Source organism: Dermacentor variabilis, chromosome 6, assembly GCF_050947875.1.
Source record: "Dermacentor variabilis isolate Ectoservices chromosome 6, ASM5094787v1, whole genome shotgun sequence".
Lineage (NCBI taxonomy): Eukaryota > Metazoa > Arthropoda > Arachnida > Ixodida > Ixodidae > Dermacentor > Dermacentor variabilis.
In genome coordinates, this window is record NC_134573.1 from 52,176,641 (window position 1) to 52,199,088 (window position 22,448).

General features: G+C 46.2%; 1 protein-coding gene across 1 annotated transcript in view; it reads left to right on the forward strand.

Annotated features, from left to right (window-relative positions):
* The first annotated feature begins 493 nt into the window (after positions 1–493).
* LOC142586132 (putative sodium-dependent multivitamin transporter) overlaps positions 494–22,448 on the forward strand; it is a 55,530-nt gene continuing 33,575 nt past the window's right edge. Inside the window, exons 1-2 of the mRNA XM_075697384.1 lie at positions 494–1,106; positions 2,564–2,629. Coding sequence (XP_075553499.1) covers positions 774–1,106; positions 2,564–2,629 — 399 coding nt within the window. The 5' untranslated portion in view covers positions 494–773. The remainder of the gene's footprint in view (positions 1,107–2,563; positions 2,630–22,448) is intronic.

The following is a 22,448-nucleotide window of genomic DNA, read 5'->3' on the forward strand; positions in this document are numbered from 1 at the left end:
CAGCTATTAGGGTGTTTCAGCCGAATTCCTAGTCGTAAGCAATCATTCGTGGAGGATGCTCTAGTGCCACGATGCAGGGAAGTTACATCACCAAAAATGAGACCTATGGGCAAGGTACTGTTATATGGTTGCTGGCAGTGCAAAGCCTGATGCACTGCTTACGCAAGTGTTTTTCCCACCTCCATGAGTACCGCTCGCTTTCGCCTGCCCACATGACCTGCGAAATAGACTGCAGGTGCCTGCAAATGTTGGGAAATAGACTTGTTTTCTTTCTTTTCATGCAATGAGATATATTTTCTGGTGTCTAACAGCTGTAATCGAAAACGCGCACTGTGAGTTGGACTAGATTCTTTATTTTCATGAACGCTAGCGGAAGCTTGAAAATATGGTTCACCACATGTTAATCTGCAGCATTTGTTTTGTTGAAAGAAGAGCTGCGCTAAAAACAGCCATATTCACTGGTTGGACAAATATCCCCCGACGTTCATTTTTGACGCAAAGCAGATTTCACGCAGCAGTTTAAGTTCTCTAAAGCTTACCTCTATTGCAACGTTCTCTTCTAAAGAACGTCATACTCAGTGCTAGCCATTCGCAGACTACGTGTGCCACATGATATAAAACTAATATTAGAGGCAACAAGGCAGCTTTTGCTTCATTTACCGTACAAAAGACAACCTCTGCGATGTTTCACTTTGAAAGAACCCTGTGCGATTGCGCACATTAGTCACAAAGGAAGCGAGGCATCGAGAGTGTAACAGCTACCTCTAGAAGTCATGGCACTTCTGGCCGAGTACATCGTTTTCGGAATATTAATGGCACTCAACCTTTATCTGGGTGCCTACATTTCACTGCGTGGCAAGACAAGTAGGGCGCAGACAACGGCGGAAGTTTTCCTCGGAAGCCGCTCCTTACGTGTTTTTCCGCTCGCTGCATCTGTCGCGGCAAGCCTGATATCTTCGACATCTTTAGTCGCTTTGACGGGTCATTTCTATGCCTACGGCTTTCACTTCATATGGTCTCGTCTGCTGACGATACCGGCTGCACCTGTGGCCTCGCATATGTTCCTGCCAGTGTTGTATGGACTACGCGTAACCTCTGTTTTTCAGGTAAGTCGACTCGCAACTTTTGCATAACTGATGTGTTCGATGCTCGTATCCAGCGCCTTGGTTATGCAGTCATCATGTGAGGTACAACTACCGTTTCTGTCAATTTTTCAGCTTACATTCACGTGGCTGATTATTCAGCGCTGTATTAAATTGCGACTCACTAGAGGAGCTCTCCTCATTACAAAATCAAGAGGACATTTTTTGAGGATTACATAAATCGCTATTTTTAGTGAATTGTGTGGAATCTTATGCCCGATAGTGGCACCTCAAACTACCATGGCTAATTTTACTTTATTCTACTAACATGAATGGATCATTAATTAGTTAATTTGTGGGTCCTTGCTAAATAAAAAAATTGCTTCAATCAAAGGACTCACACTGCGGAAGTGGTTTTATATGTCTTTTAAGTTCATATATTTGTTTCTATCGTTTTTTAAACAGCCAAAACATATTTCTCGCTGATTGCTTGTAACTTAGAAATTGCTTGTAATTCACTGCAATAACTTGCAATTAGAAATAAATACCAAATATTTAGGCACATCCGGGACGTTTCCGCGAGCAAGTGCTTGTCAGTCAACCAGTAAGGAGAGGTATCGTCTTGCAGTTCTATAGCTCGTGGGGAAATAAAAGAGCCAGGAAGCGTATTTAGAGATATCATCGCTAAATTTAAAACTTCATGGACCTTCCTCACTCGATAATATTGACATATGTGTGTTGACGTATGACATTGGCATACATAGACATATGGCAGTTTTAACTATGGGACCTCCTTCTGGGTAACTCTATCTGTATATTTTACATAACAATAAAAATTGATTGATTGATTGATTGATTGATTGATTGATTGATTGATTGATTGATTGATTGATTGATTGATTGATTGATAGGTGGTTGAGACTAATCACATAGGACATATATAGATCATCCTGTCTGTTGTCATGCTTTTGCTGTTCGGAGAAGCCAAAATTCATTTTTTGTGGCGTAGTATGGAGCAATAAATATATACACCCTTGTTGATAGAGAGGCAGTGCTTGTTCCTCTCAAGGCGAGGCACGATATATCCTTCAGCAGGTACTATGCTACAAAGGTTGTCTGTCTCCTAAACAGCAGAGGTCACTGAACTCAATGAACTGAAATCACAATATTCTGATATACATAAACGTTTCCTTCTACTCCTACTGATGCTAGTAAGTTAAAAACACGAGCACTGACTTAGTTTCTACATTTATTTACACCAGGTAATACTTGAGATAACTCACAGTTTTTACGCCAGTTCACGCGATATACAGGTATTCATTGTTCCTTTTGATCAACTTTCCCAAATCTAGTGCTTTAGAATACATGTACAATATTGCAAATATTGCTGAAAATATTGTTCTGTGTAAACAACCTAATTACACAACTGCACTGCACACGCGCTTTTTTATTAACTTCGGCATTATTTTATTATTTTTCAGTATATTCGGATGCGGTTTCATTTAGCCATTTCGCTTACCGCCTGCGTAGTGTACATTCTTGTCACGGTAAGTATTACCAGCTTTTTATTCAGAATCTTTGTTGGAATGCTGTTGGTTGTGACCACCTTCTTGGCAGAGTTAGCCTGCCGGACTTTTATAGCATTTGCTTTGCTCGAGTGGCATTATCTCTGTTATGAATAGCACATGTCGCTATAATAAAGCGGTAAATTTGTTATGTCGTAGAAAGGGAAATTTGATGTGTGGCACTTCCTTCCCCGCTATCCGAGGTGTTTCTTTGAAAAGAAAAATGGTCCTGCATTCTTACGAGAAAACTCACTTAGCCTCTTCCAATCCAGAAGCGCCTCACTTGCAAAAGAAACGTTCAAACATAAATCAGGATGCCCTACCGGGTTTTGCGCATAGCTTAAACGAACCTTTCACATATGGCACAGCTTAAAATGGCATATTGTTCAATCGTATGTTAAATTGCTGGTATAATTTTAAGCGCCATTAGGTAGGTAAATAAATATGACTCAGCATAAGTGTAATTGCAAATGCAATAGAGGGCGCACAAAAACAGCCAATGAAGTTATTTCCGATAGGTTCTCGTTTACGTGGTTCTCTTGTGGAGGCTTTGAAAAAGAAACCTAGGCAATAATATATATGGTGGTATAATAATACGAGTGCAAGAGTCCTTGCTATTCAATTCTAATTTATTTCCATAATTCAATTTTCCAAGTTGATAAATATACGCTTTATTCAAATGTACAATAGATAAAAACGCTTCTTTCAGTTTCTAGGGAGAGAGAATGACAGGTGTAAGGACTGTTCCCAATGATTCTTCCTTAGAATAGGTGCAGTTGTGGTTCGGGGACAGACTTTTCTGAAAGAATACAGGAATACTCTCCAAATCCTAAGGAAAGCTGGTCGACAGCACTTCGATAGTACCGCGATCGTGTGATTGCCCGCGCACGTTGCCACCCCCACCGACCAGGGCCCCCTAAGTTGAACGAGGTAGCACACCGCTCTACGCGACAACGGACCCGCCGCGCAAAATCGGAGACTGCTTCTTCGAGTCTGGAACTCCTGGTTCAAATCACGAGAGAACGCTTGGTCAGATACAATGGCATCACGAAACGCTACCAGCTAGGCAAATGGTTATTGCAACCCCCCCTTCCACCCCAAACTGAAACGTCCCCAGGCAGTCGTCTGGCGACAACTGCAGATAGTCCCCAACTTCCCGAGTCCGGTGCGATTGCGGCACATTTTCCCCGCACAATACCCGAATGCTCTTTGCAAATAATGTCTGGAAACTAGAGCGACGCTCTCACACATGTTGTTGGAGTGTCGTGTTATATCAACTACAATGGCAGTAGCTCCGGAGGCTCTTACATCGAAGTGGGCTATCGCTCTGCGCAGCTCCAACTTCGAGACGCAAGAGTGAGCTGTCCAGCAGGCCCGAGAGGCGGTGACGAGGCAAGGTCTCGAAGCCCCCTCAAGGGATACCTGGTCCCGTGTCGTTAAACATTGCCTGATTTAAAATAAAGTTGTTTTCATCCATCTATGTGGTAAGGTCTGTGCAATTATATATAGTCTTTCATTAGGGACGGCAAACTTTAGGCAACGTATATCTGAACTGGTTTCACTTATCTATTTCGCCAGCCTGACCTTGTTTGTATCTGTTTAATGCAATCTACGATGCTCGACTGTAACACTTCTATCCTTCTGCAAAAGCAACACTATGCGTGCATCTGGTGACAAGCTGTTCTGTTCCTTAGTTTCTGTTCCTTAGTTCATTTATTTATTGTTTAAATCTCCTCACTTCGCAGAACGTCTCATTATGAATAGGAATACATGCAAGTGTCAATAAACAGGATATAAAAATGCAAACTAGTTTTGAAAGAACATCGTTAAACTGGATGAGAAATGTTTTCTTCCACCGATTACAGTCAAGAAATGCATGTTGCTACATCGTTCTTGCAATACATTTATATTTCAAAAGCTATGACTTTGTTATTTAAAGACACTTTAACCTTTATTCTGCCTGAGTTCTTTGTGTTCAGAAATATTCATCAACAATTTAATACGCCTTTAACTAATTACGCATTCAGGATTGCCGATCTCCACACAATGCCAATCGGTAAAAGAACGTGAAAAGAATGGAAGAAAGAAAAAATCCAGTGGAAATTTAGCACTAATTGCCAGAGAAATGTGTTAACATTTCGTCGCACCTCAGCGAGCTGCTGAATTAGCCGGACAATTGATTTAAACTTTAAAAACGTTCATGGCAATGCAATATTGTCACGTGGTCGTGACGTCAAAGAATACAGCAGCAATACTGTGAAAGGCAAAACTAGATTTATTGGGCTAACCTGTGCCCACAAAACAGGCTACCCTTAAAGCACAACGAGAGCGGTGAACACAGTCGTTGATCGTCGAAAATCTGATCAACGGGTCATGCGTGTCGGCTTTTATACATCAATCGTCGAACTTTCCAGACTAATCGCTAAGACCCGTGTGTCTTCCACAAAGTTCTACATTATTCGCGTCGCGCACGCATGCAATCAGTTTTCACAAGTTTCGGTCAGAGACAGCGGATGGAACCATCGATAACATTCCAGAAACTTCCGATACATGCAGGCGCGTCCTGCATCATGCGACAACATTTGTTAGGCGGTGAAACGCGTCGCCCGGTAAAGACAAGTACACGTGTTCATATATTCTGTAGCTCACCGGAAACAGCATGCGTCTTCTATAAGTGAAGTACTACTAATGGCAGCAGCGGTAGTCCGTAGCAGACCGCCATCAATTGTTATACTTATTGATTTATTTATATAAAATTTTATTTATATAGAAGCCGGCAAGTAATTAGGCCAAGAATAGCATCGAGTAAACTAGCTGTAGTTGAGACTGAAATGCAGAACATAATAAAGAAAGGGAAATGAAAGTGAACAGCGGAACTCATAGCAATCCATGAAAGGCGAGTTCTAGTTTTGGTTTCAAGGAACATGAGCGCTCCAAGCGGTTGCTGGACATCCTAACTTATGTTTTTATTTCCTTTTTTGTAAACAGTAAATCGGTCGAAGCACGGGAAGTGATTGTCTTCGTGCGTCCGTCGAGCTTACCTCCGCTGACCCTTGCCACTCACTCGCCAATATCACAAGTCGAATCGCGGTTGGTCATCGGCTTCGGTTGTCGTCCCTAGTACGAAAATCACAAATGTAAGACAGGGAAACTTGATGAGCTTGTTTTGCCGGCAAAATGTATTTGATAATACCAATAACATAAGTATACAGAAGTTAATGATAATTAAAAAGAAATTGTAATCCCCCTTGCGATGAAGAGTGCTATTTAGTTTTTTTTTACAGCGAAGCTATTAACCTCTGGTTGGTAGAAATTTTCGTGTCCATCAGAAAAAAAATTTAACCGAAGAAAAGTCCCTATCTCCTTTGGAATCAGGCATACAACACACAGCTCAGTATTCATTTCTATAAAAAAGCACAAAACAAGCGTCGAAACCACATAATGGATTATAAGGCGCCTGTGGGCAAAGCGAGGCATGTTCCTTCTCTCCAGCGTGCGTGCCGGCAAAGATTATGGTTGCTGAAGCTTCTGCTATGGGAAAGGGGCAACAGCAGCATACAAATCAGTTAGTGACCTCACCTAACTTCATATATGAAAGAAAAGTGCTGAGCAACTCATTTAGTTCATTGCAAGACTGCTATTAGTAGACCACGCAAAATTTAGACTCCGGAAGAGAAGCATGATTACGATGAGCATTTGAAGAGTTCAAATCGTAATCTCAACAAAAGTGACGCGCTAAGACTACGCAGAAGAATAAAAGGTTTCATATCCCCATTGAGGTCATGTGAGCAGTTTTCGAACCGCTTCGCTGGCCACGCACTTTCTCACGATCGGGGTGGCGAGTCAATTTTTTTAAGAATGGTGGTTGCTTGCGTTTCAGCTGTATCAAAATATTCGCCGTGCTTTTCTCTCTATATATAGATATTACGGGAAGTATGACCACAGGCAGATTATATGCGCTTGAAAGCGCTATTGAAGTAACATGCTCCCTCATTCGGCAGGTAGTTCAAATATCAGAGCAAGTAAATTCTACTTCCTCTTCATGCAGATGCATGTAGCCAGTTTAAAATTCTGTGGATCCTTACTTCTCATACTGTCAATGAAATACATTTATTGCACTATTTCTTCTTTCTGTAAGCCACAAAATCTGTCACCGTCGTAACATGCGTGGTAGTAAAGCTGCTTGTAACCAGCCCCTGACGGTTAATTGTCGCTTTGCTTTGGATCTTCAGGAATGTATGCTCACTCATTATGTGCAAGTTTGACGGGTCAATAAAAATTTCTTCTGCAGATTGACAATTTCGCACTGCGTGGAGGTCTGTCTTTTTCAGTACGGAATATGTGAATAAAAACAAAAATGTTCGATTTTAATAGTGTTGAGTTTTGGCTGACTGAGAAATGGGCAGCTTTTGTTGATCCACTTCACAAGACACGAACAACATTAACGATTTATGGCCCCAGGAACTTATTTTCATTATACTACCCCCCACTATATCTGTGGGCTGGTTCAACTGCAGCCGCATACTTAACCACAAGTCAGGAATTTCAAAGTTACTACTTACATGAAATCAAGGAATGTATTATATTACCTGCGAACAATGGTAGTTAAAAACGATTTGCTATTTAAATACTTTTCATCATAACTGCTTGGCATTGATGTGCACAAGCGCTGCCCCAGCGCTTTAAAAAGAAATAAAAGCTTCCAACTCATACGCAGCTGAAAAAAAGCGCTTCGCAAACACCTGCAGAATTGAGCAGGTTCTACTCGGTGAGTTGGCCAATGTCAGCGTAAGGCCAACGGACCAACAAGAGAGCACGAACACAGCCCGCTTGCTTGCGGAGTGGAAAAGTTTCGCGGCAGGCCTCCTCCTCGCGCGGCGCGCCTCTCCCACTAGCCTCTGACCTCCCCATTGACTTCATGGGGGCGTTGTTTTGTATGTGAATTATTTTCAGTTTAATATCCGGCATCCTCCAGTGATGGAAGCGGCATTGCTGCCGCGTATCGGCGTGGGACCGAATGTCCCAAGGGAGGAATAGTGAGTTTCCACACCCTGCCAATAGCCGCCGGATTACGTGCGCGTTGCCCTACCAATTGCGCTACGTCGACGGCTGCCAAACCGTCCACCAAACGGGGTATCTATGTTTTCTAAATATAGCGCTATAAGTGCTATAGCATCCTTTCTTTTGCCCGATGGCGTGACGAAACGCTGGCTAGACTGGAAGGCATGTGAACTTGAAAATAATTGTGGTGATGACACTATTTACGAGAATGCTGACATAGCATGTGTAGGTGGGTGAGTCAAGTCGGGGCTGGTCAGCGGAGCGCCCTGCATATTATTTATCGTGATCTCGTTCGTTACACGGTGAATACGTGAGCCAGCTAGGGATATCAATGTGATACACTGAGCGCCAGTGCTTGAATATAGAAAGCGCGAAAATACAGAATTTTCCACAGAAATAATCGAATGGGTGTTTCAACGAATGCTTTAAAAAAAATTTAAAGGTTGCCTGTGGCAGATACCACCATTCTAGCTAATGTGCGGGTCTAGTCTAAGAGGGCGACATTACTTGCGCAAAAGAAACTTCAATGCGTAACAAATATCAATATTCACTAATTAGGTTTTTACTGCTTACCTTATATCCCACATGCAATTTGCAAACTCTCGCCCTGGAGTTTGCAAGGCAGATCTACTTCGAACAAATTCTCATTATGACAGCAATGCCGACATATTAACTCACCGAACTTTGCGGAGAAATGCATTGGCATTCCAGTTACTTTTTTAACAAAACGTTTTGTTATGGATTAAAGCATTGAACCATTTGTTTTCCAGTTAGTTTCGTTCTTCAATGAATAAAACAGTTGTTTCGTTAAAAAGTACCATCACTGCATTTCATTGGAGACTTTGAAAATTAATACCTCGCAACTGGTGCGGTGCAAAGAAATCTTTCCAAATGATACGTCGTGCGAAATCAGCGGCTATAATTCTCAGATTGAAATATGTGGCGTAAAGTAATAAATAAAGACGTTAATTAGACTAATTACGTTGAGTATTCAATTGAAGATGTTGATTTCTCGTAGAAGTAATGGCCGCCTCATAGGGTTACAATCATCATCATGGGTTAGAATCAAGGGTTTGACTTGTGCTACCTGCCCTAGGCAACCTTTAAAAATTTCGGTGCAGCACAAAAAAAAAGAACACCCTGTACATAAGAAAGTGCACTTGGCACAGCAAGTTGGCTTTCATGCGGTTATTGTTTGTTCTAACTCCTGTTGGACAAATACTGAGAGGGCGAAATTGTGTGGCGACGGCGGCTATCAACGTGGCCTGCGCTTCTGTGCTTATCGTGTTAAGTGCGTCGTAGGGTGCCTCCAATGGACATGACGTTATAACCGCAGCGGGTTACACCATCTGCCAGAGCCATATGCCACAGCGCGGCTGCCGTCGCAGTTGCGGCAGATGCATGCGATGTGCGGCCACTGCAGCGGCGCCTGTGTCGGCATAATGTGGTGCCGTATAAAAAATGGATGATTTCATAATGTGTGCAGCCCATGTATGTAGTCAAACATCTTCGCTAGTAATCCGTCCCATATGAAAGTTGGGGTGCCACGAATGTTTTTAAATGTGCAAGAGGCTTTTTTCATAGTCTAGATAAAACGAAACAAAATAAGTACAGCGTCACAAAACGCTATGTTAGGTATTATCAAGGCGCTCAATCTTTTACAACGCCAATTATTCCATAGGATGGATGGATGGGTAAAACTTTATTGGATCTATTTAAAGGTGGTTGGGCCCCTAGACATCAGGGAGCCCCCTGGCCGACATCTCTAGGCAAGGACGGTCCGCCAGCCAGAGCTGGTCATCCGAGCAAGTGGCCCGAAGAGCGGCCTCCCACGAGGAAAGGGAAGGGTTGGGAATAGGCTCTAGCGCCATGGCATGCCATAGAATATATATTCTATCGATCGCTAAAAGTAATGTAGCCTATTATGTAACTGATGCTATATACCGAAAGAATTAGGATTAAGAATCTACGAATACTATCTCAACCGCCTTCGGTTTGCATATGAGGTTGTCCTTTTCAACAACACTCGGCACGAATTGCAATAAATGATACGTGACCTTAACCGAGAAAGATTAAGAGTAGTTTTGAATGTGAATATTGTTGTGGAAGGATGATTGAAGAGAGGAAGAAGAAGATCGAGAGACACTGGCTGCTGCGTGCTGTTACTTATCAGCCATTTTAACCCCATTGACTCTGCTTGTGTATAAATTGTATATACAGTCTTATACTCTCAACGTCCCCGTACCATATTGGTGATAGGTACGGGGTACCACGGCTGGAAACGGAGCTCCGCAAATGACGTCGCATCACTGTCCGCACCATGACTGACGGTGAGCACGCGGGATCAACGTCGTTGCCACCTCCAACGTCACCGTGGCCAGCTACGTCACTGTCGCCTTCGGTTGTGGTTGTGCAACCTAAGGATCCCGGAACGTTTTGAGAAACCGATGGCGCCGACGTTGAAGAGTGGGTGGCTATGTATGAATGCGCGACTGGAATAAACAGATGGGACCCTACGCTTATGCTAGCTATCCTGTTGTTCTACCTACGAGGCACGGCAGAGGTGTGATACGAAAACCACGAAGAGTAGCGAACCAGTTGGGACCAATGAAAACAGAAGTTGACAGATTTGTTTGGCAAACCAGCCGGCCGTAAAATTGCCGCAAAGCAGTAGCTGGCCTCCCGCGCCCAATCCCCAACGGTGTCCTACGTCTCGTACATCCCAGAAGTGCTGGCACTTTGTCGTAAAGCCGATCGCGACTTGACATAAGCTGAAAAGGTCGGTCGCACGCTCGAGGGCATTGCTGACGACGCCTTTAATCTGCTCATGTGCAAAAGCTGTTGTAGAGTTGATGCCATCATAGGAGTGCCGACAATTCGAGCAGACTGACGCGTCTTGCAACCATTCGCCAGACTTCCCAATACTGCCGCAACGTCGATGTGCGAAGATGAACCCGCACAGCAGCATGCATCACCATCAGAGGACATGGCGCGAGTCGTTTGACCTGAACTGGATGCGATGGTGCCCACAGCTTTCTGTTTGCGTAGCCCTTATGCTACCACTTTTTCGGTTCCCCTCGTACAAGTCGTCGTTCGCCAGGAACTTGAAAACATTGGATTACATTCTCTCTGTGCTGTCGCCAATCCCATAGCTAACGAACGCCATTGTACTATTTTCGCTCCACCCTGACGTTTCTTTCCGCGCTATCGCCATCCGACTGAATGGAGGACTGCGGGCGACCAGCCGATATGCTTCACCTGCCGCACCGTTGGTCATGTCGCCCGATACTGTCGCAACTCGTGGCCATCAACACCTCGCACGTCGACCAACCTGAGCCGTTTTAATGGAAATACTCGCAGTGTTCCGCCCACCGCCTAGTCTCACAGTTCCGACATCTCTGCTAGGAAGACGTGGTACAGTCACTTGTCATCGTCGCGCGGACCCAAGTCTCGCTCACCGCAGCCACGTCGCCCACCTTCCTGTTAGCCGCAGCCACGTCGCCTTTCGCGTCCTTTACCCTACCGCGTCCTTTTGGCGTCCTTTTGGCCGCACCCTACCGGAAAACTAAGAAATGCAGCCCTCAGAGGTGGTGCTGCATTGCCTACAACTGCAGCAAATCCTGTGACCACAAGGAGAAGCGTAATTGATGTTAAAATAGACGGCGTACCTGTCCAAGCACACTTCGACAGTGGAGCCCGCGTTTCTGTGATTAGTGCTAGCTTACGTAGAAGCTTAAAGAAGGTCCTCACCCCAGCAACTACCCGAGTGCTTCGCGAGGCCGACGCCGGCGTGCTGGTTGTTCCTGGAATGTGTACTGCACATTAATGTACAGCCGGCCACCCTATTTCTGTTCTATTTGCTGTGATCGAAAACTGCCCTGACGGCGTTATCATTTGATTTGACTTTTTATCCACTCTTTCTGCTCTAGTCGAATGTGCGACCGGCGTCCTTCAGTTAGAGCTGCCTCAACTCGATGATGTTCAGAGCACCGCTCCACCGCACTTATGTTCGCTTCAAGATGTGCGTCTGTCACCCGAGGCGGTTACTTACGTCACTTTGACCGCTCAGCCACAGGTTTCCGACTGTGAATATGTGCTTCGCCCCATCATCGAAGTGCTTTTGAACTGCAACGTTGCTGTTCGGCATACGCCAGTGCCTATTACTAATAACAACGTCGTTCTCCCGCTTCTGAATTTCAGCCTGTGCCCTCGAGTGCTTGTAGTCGGCATGTTCTTGGCCTGCGTTTCTAATACTTCCGAAATTGACAATTAAAGTCTGAATGGCGAGAGCGGTTTCGTAGCCACAATTGCACCTCACAGCTCGGGTTCCCCAATGGATGAACTCGCGAAAATGATTGCACCTGACCTCACCTCAGCACAGGCCACGGACATACGTCTTCCACTTGAATTGTACAGTGACATCTTTGATTTCGGCGACGGGCCTTTAGGCTAAACATCTGTTGTTCACCACCGTATAAACACTGGAGATACGATTCCTAATCTTCAGCGTCCCTATCGTGTATCGCATGCTGAACGTCGAGTCATCCAATCAGAATTGAAGGAAATGCTCCTCAAAGGGGTCATCGCCCCATCAGGCAGCCCTGGGGCATCGCCTTTCGTGGTTGTGAAAAAGAAAGATGGTACCTGGCGTTTTTGCGCCGACTATTGCCACTTTATCAAACTCACACGAAAAGACGTCTACCCACTACGACGCATCCATGCCGCCTTAGACAGCTTCCACGGAGCCAACTACTTCTCGTCCAGCTATCTTCGATCCGGCTACTGGCAGATTTCAGTTGATGAAATTGACCGCGAGAAGACGGCCTTCATCACGCCGGATGGCCTATATCAGTTCAAAGTCATGCCCTTTGGCCAATGAAATGCTCCTGCGACATTTGAACGTATGATGGACTCTCTTCTGCATAGCTACAAATGGACCACCTTTTTTCGGTTATCTTGATGGCGTAATTGTTTTTCTTCCCGCGTTCGGCAACCACCTTACCCGAATCGGCGTCATTCTTGCTGTCTTCCGAAAATCTGGCCTCCAACTGCACCCCACGAAGTGTATATTCGGGTGCCATCAGATTACCGTGTTAGGACACCTCATTGATGCATCCTGTGTCCAGAAAAAGTTCGCGCCGTACGCAGTTTCCCTGTGCCACGTTCTGCTTCTGGCGTGCACTGCTTCGTCGGCCTGTGTTCTTATTTTCGCCGTTTCGACAAACACTTCACTGACCTTGCTCGCCTTTGACGGATCTTCTCATGAAGAACACGCCGTTCACATTGTGCCCGGAGCAGGCTCCCGCGTTCGCCGCTCTCTGTGGGTTTCTGACCACCCCTCCCATACTTGCCCACTTTGATCCAACTCCACCGACTCAAGTCCAGACTGACACCAGATCGGCCCTGTCCTCATCCAACAACAGAATTGTACCGAGTGCGCTATAGCTTACGCCAGCCGCCTGCTGTCACTTTCCGAGACAAATTACTTCATCACCGAGCGGGAGTGCTTTGCTCTAGTTTGGGCTGTTGCCAAGTTCCGGCCTTATTTGTACGGCCGCACATTTTCAGTCGTTACAGACCACCACGCACTCTGCTGGCTGTCTTCTCTCCGGGAGCCGGCAGGACGACTTGGTCGCTGTGCTTTGCAGACGCAGGAATTTTCATTTATTGTCAGTTACAAGACTGGACACCTCACAAGGACGCTGACAGCCTCCCGCGTCACCACGGGCATCCTCCCGATCATGTTGCGCAGGATCCGGTGACTTGCGTGATGGCTTTGACCGACATGACCGACATGCGCTCTGAAGAACACTATGACGCATCCTTAAAGTCCATCATCGCCGCAGTGCAATCTGGCAGCACCGACGGCACGAGCCGCATGTTCTTGCTGCACTACGGCATCCTCTACCACCGCAATATCAACCCTGACGACCCTGAGTTGCTGCTTGTCCTTCCTCGCCATCTGCGATCCGTCGTTCTGCAACAACTTCACGATTCACCGACGGTGGGACACCATGGAGTTTTGCGTACACACTACCGTGTACGACACCGGTTCTTCTGGCCAGGTTTCTACGGCTGCGTGCGTTGCTACGTCGCAACTTGCGAATTGTGTCAGCACCGGAAGAAACCTCCCCTGCTACCTGTCTGACGACTCCATCCAATTGAACTTCCCTATAAACGGTTCGTTCGCGTAGGCTGCTTGGCCCTTTTCCGACGAAGACCAGATGGAATGAGAGGATCACCGTCGCCACTGATTACGCGACACTCTACGCGATAACAAAGGCGTTGCCCACTAGTTGCGCAATTGACGTCGCCGATTTTATCCTTCACGACATCATTCTCTATCACGGTGCACTTCGACAGTTACTTACAGATCACGGCTGCTCGTTCTTGTCTCGAGTTGTGGACGACCTCCTCCGCTCTTGTTCCATTGAGCGCAAGCTGTCCAAAGCCCACTACCCACAAATCAACGGTCTTACGGAAAATCTCAACCGAACACTCACAGAGATGCTGTCGATATACGTTCCCAACGATCATCGCGACTGGGATGCCACACTTGCCTACGTGACATTCGCGTATAACTCGTCCCGACTTGACACCGCAGGATATTCACCCTTTTATCTTTTGTATGGTCGTGACCCCACTTTGCCCTTTGACACCATTCTACCTTCTGGGCCCCGCGTTCCCACTAAGTACGCTCGTGAAGTCATCGATCGCGCTCACATGGCGCGTCAAGTCGCCCGATCTCTCTTATTAGCCTCGCAGCATCTGGAAAAAGATTGTTACGACCGGTGCCATCGCGATGGTAAGTTCGGCCCTGGTGCTTGGGTGCTGCTTTGGTCACCATATCAAAAGGTCGCAACGGCTACCCCTTTCTTCCCAGAGGATGACGTTTGAAAGGGGCCGAGGAAGCTAATCTAACACAAAAGAACGGTTCTACAGGGACGGCGATTGGCTGGAGATGACTAGCTGGTGGCACCTGGGGTGTTTTCCTACACTGGCAGGAATCACAGGCACCAACATTGCGTCGGACGGAGCCAGTGAGACCAGGTCAATAGAAGTGGCGGCGGAAGCGCTCGTATGTCTGAGTAACCACAAGGTACCCTGCAGTGGGTGCGCCATGGAGCTCAAGCAGCACAGTCTGTCGTAGCTGTTTAAGCACGACAAGAAGGTGAGATCCACCAGGGAGAAAGTTCCTTCGGTACGGAATGCCGCCTTAGAGGACATATCATCGAACGGAGGTGTTGTGTTTTGTGTGCAGACGCTCAGTGAGTGCTCGCAGCGATAGGTCTCAGTAATGATCATCGACGATATTAGAGACGGCGCACGCAGAGAAAATGTCATTGACAGTAAACTGTCCGCGTGTTCAGGCTCCTCAAACGGGTCAATATGGTCCTTCGAAACGTACATGGACAGTATATCGGTGAGTGTGTGGTTTAACAGCTCCGTCAGTCCACTTGTTTGAGAATGGTATGAGGTGGTCAGCTTGTCTTGAGTGGAGCAGTAGCGCGTAATGTCAGCAATAACGTTCGTCAATATGTTACGACCATGGTAATAAGCAGCCCCCCCTCTTTCGGGCGCCATGAAACAATATAATATCATGCAAGAGAATGTCTGCGACGTTATAGGTGCAGTTGGTCGGGAGAGCCCGCGTAATGGCGTATCGCGAAGCGTAATCAGTCGCAACGGCTACCCATTTCTTCCCTAGGCATGACGTTTGAAAGGGACCGAGGTGGTCTAATCCAACACGAACGGAGGGTCGCACAGGGAAGACGATCTGCTGGATGGGACCAGCTGGTGGCCCCTGAGGCGTTTTCCGACGTTGGCAGGAATCGCAGTTAGCAAAATTGTGTCGGACGGAGGGAGCAAGGCCGCGCCAATAGAAGCGGGGGCGTTCACAATCGTACGCCTGAGTTACCCCAAGGTACCCTGTAAGCGGGCGCGTCATGGAGCTCAAAGAGCACAGTCCGCCGTAAGTGTTTGAGTACGATAGTAAGATCGGATCCGCCATGTAGAAGGTTCTTTCGGTACCGAATGCCGCCCTGGAGGTCATACCACCTAACGGAGGCGTCTGTAGGCTTCGAGTGCAATCAGCGTCTTTTTGGAGATGGCCGGATCTGTAGACAAGACGATACGAATATTGGTGGAGGTGTAACGGCCAGGAACCGTTTTCCTGTACGATCTTTCAGTGAGCACGAAGAGCAAAGCCTGTGATGGTCCGTGATGACTGAAAAGGGTCGGCTATATAAGTATGGGCGGAATGTCGCAACCACCCTAACTAGGGTCAGACACTGGCGCTCAGTGATTGAACAGCTGCGCTCACTGGCTCAAAGGAGTCTTCTGGCATAGGCGATAACACGGTTGCTGCTGCCCTCGAGTTGTGCTAGTAATGCGCCAATTCCGTGGACACTGGCATCAGCACGGACTTTGAAAGGCGTAGAATGATCTAAATGGGTCAGAACTGGTGGCGTTGTTAGAAGGTCGTTGTCGTTATCGCTCGTTATTGGCCCACTTGAAGTGGGCGTCTTTCTTCAAAATCTCAGTTAGCGGTCGTGCTATGGCCGCGCAGTTTTTCACCAAGTGGCGTAAGAGCAAAGGTCGATGAAGCTGTGCACATCCTTGACGTATTTCGGAACAGAGAAGTGCGTAACAGCACGGTGTTTTCCTGCGCGCGGCTGCACTCCATTCGCATCAATGAAATGTCCATGCAATTTTATCTGGCGATGTTTAAATTGCCACTTTGATGCGTGCAATTGTGGACCGGCTCGGCGAAAAACATCTAGGGCTGTTTAGAGGCGTCCGAGCTGTGTAGGTAATGTTGGGGACAATACTATAACGTCATCAAAGCAACACCGGAACGTCGACCATTTGAAACCGCGAAGAAGGGAGTACATCATGCGTTCAAATGTGCCAGGAGCCTTGCATAGACCGAACGGCATCATTTTGAATTGATAAAGACCGTTGGCTGCTACAAACGCTCTCTTCTGCTGGTGTAGCTCGTCCACGGCAATCTGCCAGTATCCGGAGCGAAGGTTAACAGACGGGAAATGTCGTGCACCGTAGAGACAGTCAAGGAATTCATCACTGCGACGTAGGGGATACACGTCCTTTTTTTAACTCTGTTAAGGTGGCGATAATCCACGCAAAATAGCCATGGGCCACGTTTCCTTTTCACCAGTACAACAGGTGACGCACATGGACTACAGGGCGGTTAAATAATGTTCTTTGCAAGCAATTTGCGAAGTCATGCGTGAATAGATCGGCTCTCAGCCGGCGACGCTCAATACGGGGGGTGAATATTAGAAGGAACATCGCCGGTATTTATGCCATGTTTAACAGCTGTAGTTTGAGCCAAAGGCCGATCAGTAAAGTAAAAAAATGTTGTGGTATGAAAACAGAACGCGGGAGAACTCATGAGCGTATTACCTCGGCAAGTCAAGCGCAATAATTTTCTGTAAATCGGCGATGGTACCAGTTGCCGACTGCGGCGGTATAAGAGGGTCGATTGAATTGTCGTCTACTGCAATAGATGCTACTTAGTGATCGTCGAATGATCAAAGCTGGGCTAGATACATCCCGCGTACAGCACTTGCATCGTCAAGTCAATATTGCCAGGCAGGCGCTATTCGCCGTAATAGATAAAATTGTATGAGCTACTGTGATACCCTTTGTTAGGAGAACGTCGTGCATGAGAGCCGCGATGTAGTTGTCGCCGGGCACTGGTGATGACGACACAAAGTCAACATAAGGGCCTAAGGTGGCAGGCGAACTAACGTTAAGGAACTGAGGCGACTGTGGGATAGTTCAGCAGGATCCAGAACAGGCCGCTCAAGGCGGAGAGTACTGGCTAAAAAGTCTATGAGAGCACAACGGGTGGAGACGAAGTCCCGGCCGAGGATAATGTCGTGGAAGCAGTTGCCGATTACTGTGAAGAGAACAAAAGTGGAGCGATTCACGACGGAGATGCTTGAAGGCACACATACCAATTGTGTAGAGCCTCAGTGGAGGATCTGGTGGTGTAGTGAGCAATGCAGCGTCAAGTTGAGGCGCAGTATTGTCTAGATTTCCAGCTGGGTTCGTCCGTAAGGAATCATCGAATGTGAGCGACGGGGCTTGGGCAAGCGAGATCGTCGGCGTTTTTGTGAAGGTGGCGGTGAATATGGGTGGTTCTGTGCAAGGGGGTTCAGTGGTGGCATTGTTGGACCGTGTGGTATAGGGACGAGAAGGGCTACTTGGGTTAGAGTAGCCACTATAAATGGTGTGGGTCGGGGAACTCCAGCGACTGCAGCGAGAAAAGTGCCCAATCCGACGGCGGTGAAAAGAAGTGGGCTTCTCGTCAGTAGTGGGCCCTTCAGATAGTTTCCGCAAACATGGTGAATAGTGTGATGCGGGACGGAATGGAATCGAAGAATCCGGGAGGCATAAGGGTGATCGGCTGAGCACATGGTGTGCAGAATTATGTTGGCGAACTCTTGGCGGACAACTGCCTGGGTCAAGGAAACCATGACTGCAGGTGAGTTGGAGGAGCTGGAGTCAAAGATAGCGGGGTAATTGGCCTCAATCTCTCTTCGGACGATCCTTGCAAAAGCGCCAGTGTTCTTGGGACGAGGAGTGTCGGCAAAGGACGATGACGCCGCGGTATTTGCTAAATGAGCGAACTGTTCGTGGGCACGTCCGCTTTTTGCGAGTTGCAGGTGGCGCCACTTTTTGATGACTGCGTTCACCATCACCACATTGTTGAAGACGAGCATGTTGAAGGCGTCATCGACAGTGCCTCTGAAATGTGGGAAACCTTCTCTCGCTGAGTCATGGGTGCGTCGACTTTTGGCATAGAGACAAGACGCCTTGAATGTACGTGAAATAGGGCTCTTTTGACGTCCGCACGCGACTTGATAACGCCTCTCTCGCGGCAAGTTGGCCACCGCAGGGTTACCGAACAAGTCTCGGAGCTTTTGACTAAGTGTATACCAATTGGTGGGAAGGATGGTGGGCAGATTGTTCTAGAAAAACTGGCCACCCCGTATACGCAATGCCTCATGACATCGAGCGTAGATAAATCCTGGAAGAAAGCTAAGATAATCCTAATTGATAAGAAAGAGAACGCCAAAGCCTTAAAAAGTATAGAGCGATCAATTTAGTCTCCGTTTCCTAGAAACAATTTACTAAGGAACTTGCAAATAGAATCAGGAACACCTTAGACTTCCATCAACCAAAGGACCAGACAGGATCCCGTAAAGGCTACTCAACTATAGACCATATTCACGCGATCAATCAGGTGATTGAGAAATATGCGGAATATAACAAACCTTTATATATAGCTTTCAGTGATTACGAGAAAGCATGTTATTCAGTCGAAACATCAGCAGGTGTCAGGCAGAGAGATACGATCTCTCCGATGCTATTCACAGCGTTTTACAGGAGGTAATCAGAGACCTGGATTAGGAAGAATTGGGGATAAAAGTTAATGGAGATTACCTTAGTAACTTGCGATTCGCTGATGATATCATAGTAAATCAGGGGACCAATTGCAATGCATGCTCACTGACCTGGAGATGAAAAGCAGGAGAGTGGGTCTAAAAATTATTCTGCAGAAAACTAAATTAATGTTTAACAGTCTCGGAAGAGAATAGCAATTTGCGATAGATAGTGAGGCACTGGAAGTGCTAAGGGAATACATCTACTTAGGGCAGTTAGTGATGGCGGATCGTGATCATGAGACAGAAATAATCAGAAGAATAAGAATGGGCTGGTGTGTGTTTGGAAGGCATTCTCAGATCATGCACAGCAGGTTGCCATTATCCCTCAAGAAAAAAGTTTATTACAGCTGTGTCTCACCAGTACTCACGTGCGGGGCAGAGACCTGGAGGCTTACGAAAAGGGTTCTACTTAAATTGAGGACGACGCAACGATCTATGGAAATAAGAATGCTAGGTGTAACATTAAGGGATAAGAAAATAGCAGATTGGGTGAGGGAACAAACGCGATTAATGACACCTTAGTTGAAATCAAGAAAATGAATGGGCATAGGCAGGACATGTAATGAGGAGGGAAGATAACCGTTGGTCATTAAAGGTTACGGACTGGATTCCAAGGGAAGGGAAGCGTAGCAGTGGGCGGCAGAAAGTTAGATTGGCGGACGAGATTAAGAAGTTTGCAGGGATAATATGGCCACAATTAGTACACGACCGGAGTAGGTGGAGAAGAATGGCAGAGGCCTTTGCCCTGCAGTGGGCGTAACCAGGCTGATGATGATGATGATGATGATGATGATGATGATTATTAATGGTGATGTTCCCAACTGGTGAGCTCGTTTTCGTGTGTTCAAAACGAAACTCGAGGTTAGCCACCGAGGTAAAAGGCTACGCTGGCGAGTATGATAGCATGGTCCCATCGGTTATTGGTGCTGGCGCGTTCGTACAAGCTGATCCAATCCTCTATGTCTTCCCGATCTTTTCCCGAGACTACCCCAGAATTACACCGAGCCGAGAGTGCGATGGAGATCGTCCAAGTGCAAACAGCTGTCGGAGCCGGTCGAGTCGAGCGGTCGTCGTAGGCAGTCATCTAGGAATGCTTCACGGCGAAGCTCCGCCACTAGGTACAGGGAAAGTGCGCGTCCACCAAATATGTTACCTGAAAATACACAGGCGAGAAGCTATTTACAGATATATTTACAAACACGCGGCACGTTTCCAAGAGGCCACAGCCCGCGCTTGCGTCTAACAGTCCTAGTCGTCTCCACACTACTGGCCTCTTCGTAATGGTAAATACTGATCCGTAGCAATGTGCCGAAAACGAAGGTAAGGTTCTATAGTCAGGCAAAGAAAGAAGAGTTCAGGATTGGCAGCCAGCCTGTAGAGTCTGTGCACGAGTACGTGTTTCGAGGTCAATTACTCAAAGGTGACCCTGATTATCATAATGAAATTTGCAGAATAATGAAAACAGGCTGCTGTGGATAAAGGACATATCGCCAGATGCTGACTGGAAGCTTACCACTGCCATTGAAAAGAAAGATGTACATAAATGCATTCTACCAGTGCTAACATATGGGGCAGAAACTTGGAGTTTGATAAAGAAGCCCGTGAACAAGTTATGGGATGCGCAAAGAGTGGTGGAGCGAAAACAGTTAGGCATACAGTCATAACGACAGGAATAAAGCGGTGTAGACCAGAAAGTAAACGGGAATAGCCGAAATTCTACATAACGTTGGGAGAAAGAAATGGAGCTGGTCAGGCCATATAATATATAGGATAGATAACAGCGGAATATCAGAGTTACAGAATGGGTACTAAGAGAAGGGAAGTGCAATTGGGGATGACAGAAAACTTCGTTTTATGTAAGAATTTCCCAGGCGCAAGTTGGAATTTGATGGCGCAGAACAAGGGCATTTGGAGATGTATCGTATCTCCCTGGTCATGTTAAAATAATTTCTAAACCAATATCATTTATACTGTCTTAAATTACTAACCTCATGTTTAAAGCAGCACATTTCCTCGCGAGCTTAAACGTGGTAGAGTTATACCTGTTTTATGAGAAAGGCGATCGCTCATTACTGTCAAACTACAGGTCAATCTGTGTTTTGCACTTTTTTAGCAAGGTCATCGGGAAAATAATCGAAAAACGATTGACCAAATACAGAACCAAATTTAATATTCTTGCAAATGACCAATTTGGATTTCGACCCGGTTACTCTACTGACCTAGCGCTTGCATCTCTTACTGATCAAATAAAGAAAGCCATTGATAACGGTAAATTCGCAGCATCCTTATCTGTAGACTTTTCAAACGCATTGAGCAAGAGATTGTTTATCTTAAACTAGGTTCGATTGGTATCACAGGTCCTGCTTTACAACTATTACGCAGCTATTTACGAGACAGATACAAGGTTGTTAGTGTTTCCGATGTTCATTCTAAAGCTAAAATGACTAATTTAGGCAAGGATCCATATTGCGCCCGTTATTCTTTTTACTTGATATTGATGATCTACCTAACTGCCTCACATCTTCTAAATGTATACTATATGCCCATGATACATCAATTATTAATTCTGGCGAATGTCTGTCTACGGTAATAACCAAGCTTAATAGTGATCGTTATATCTTGTTAGAATGGAGCAAAATGAATAGACTTGCCATTATTCCTAGTAAAACTAAATTTATTTTATTCTTATCTCAAAATAAATCATCACTATGCATTCCGCCCATTTCCATTGGTGATAATTTATTAACAGCAAGTGAACAATGCACGTACTTAGGTGTTATTATAGACTGTAACGTAAGATTTCATCGCCATATCATCATCTTCTTCATCATCATCATCACCACCACCACCACCATCATCATCATCATCGTCGTCGTCGTCGTCGTCATCATCATCATCAGCCTGGTTACACCCATAGCAGGGCAAAAGCCTCTCCCATACTTCTCCAACAAACCCGGTCGTGTAATAAATGTGGCCATGTCGTCCTTGCAAACTTTCTGCCGCCCCCTGCTACGCTTCCCTTCCCTTGGGATCCAGTCCGTAACACTTAATGACCATCGGTTATCTTCCCTCCTCATTACACGTCCTGACCATGCCCATTTATTTTTCTAGATTTTCACTAAGATGTCATTACCTTGCGCTTGTTCCATCACCCAATCTGCTCTTTTATCCCTTAACGTTACACCCTTCACTCGTTGCGTCGTACTCAATTTAAGTAGAACCCGTTTCGTTAGCCTCCAGGTTTCTGCCCCGTCCGTGAGTAG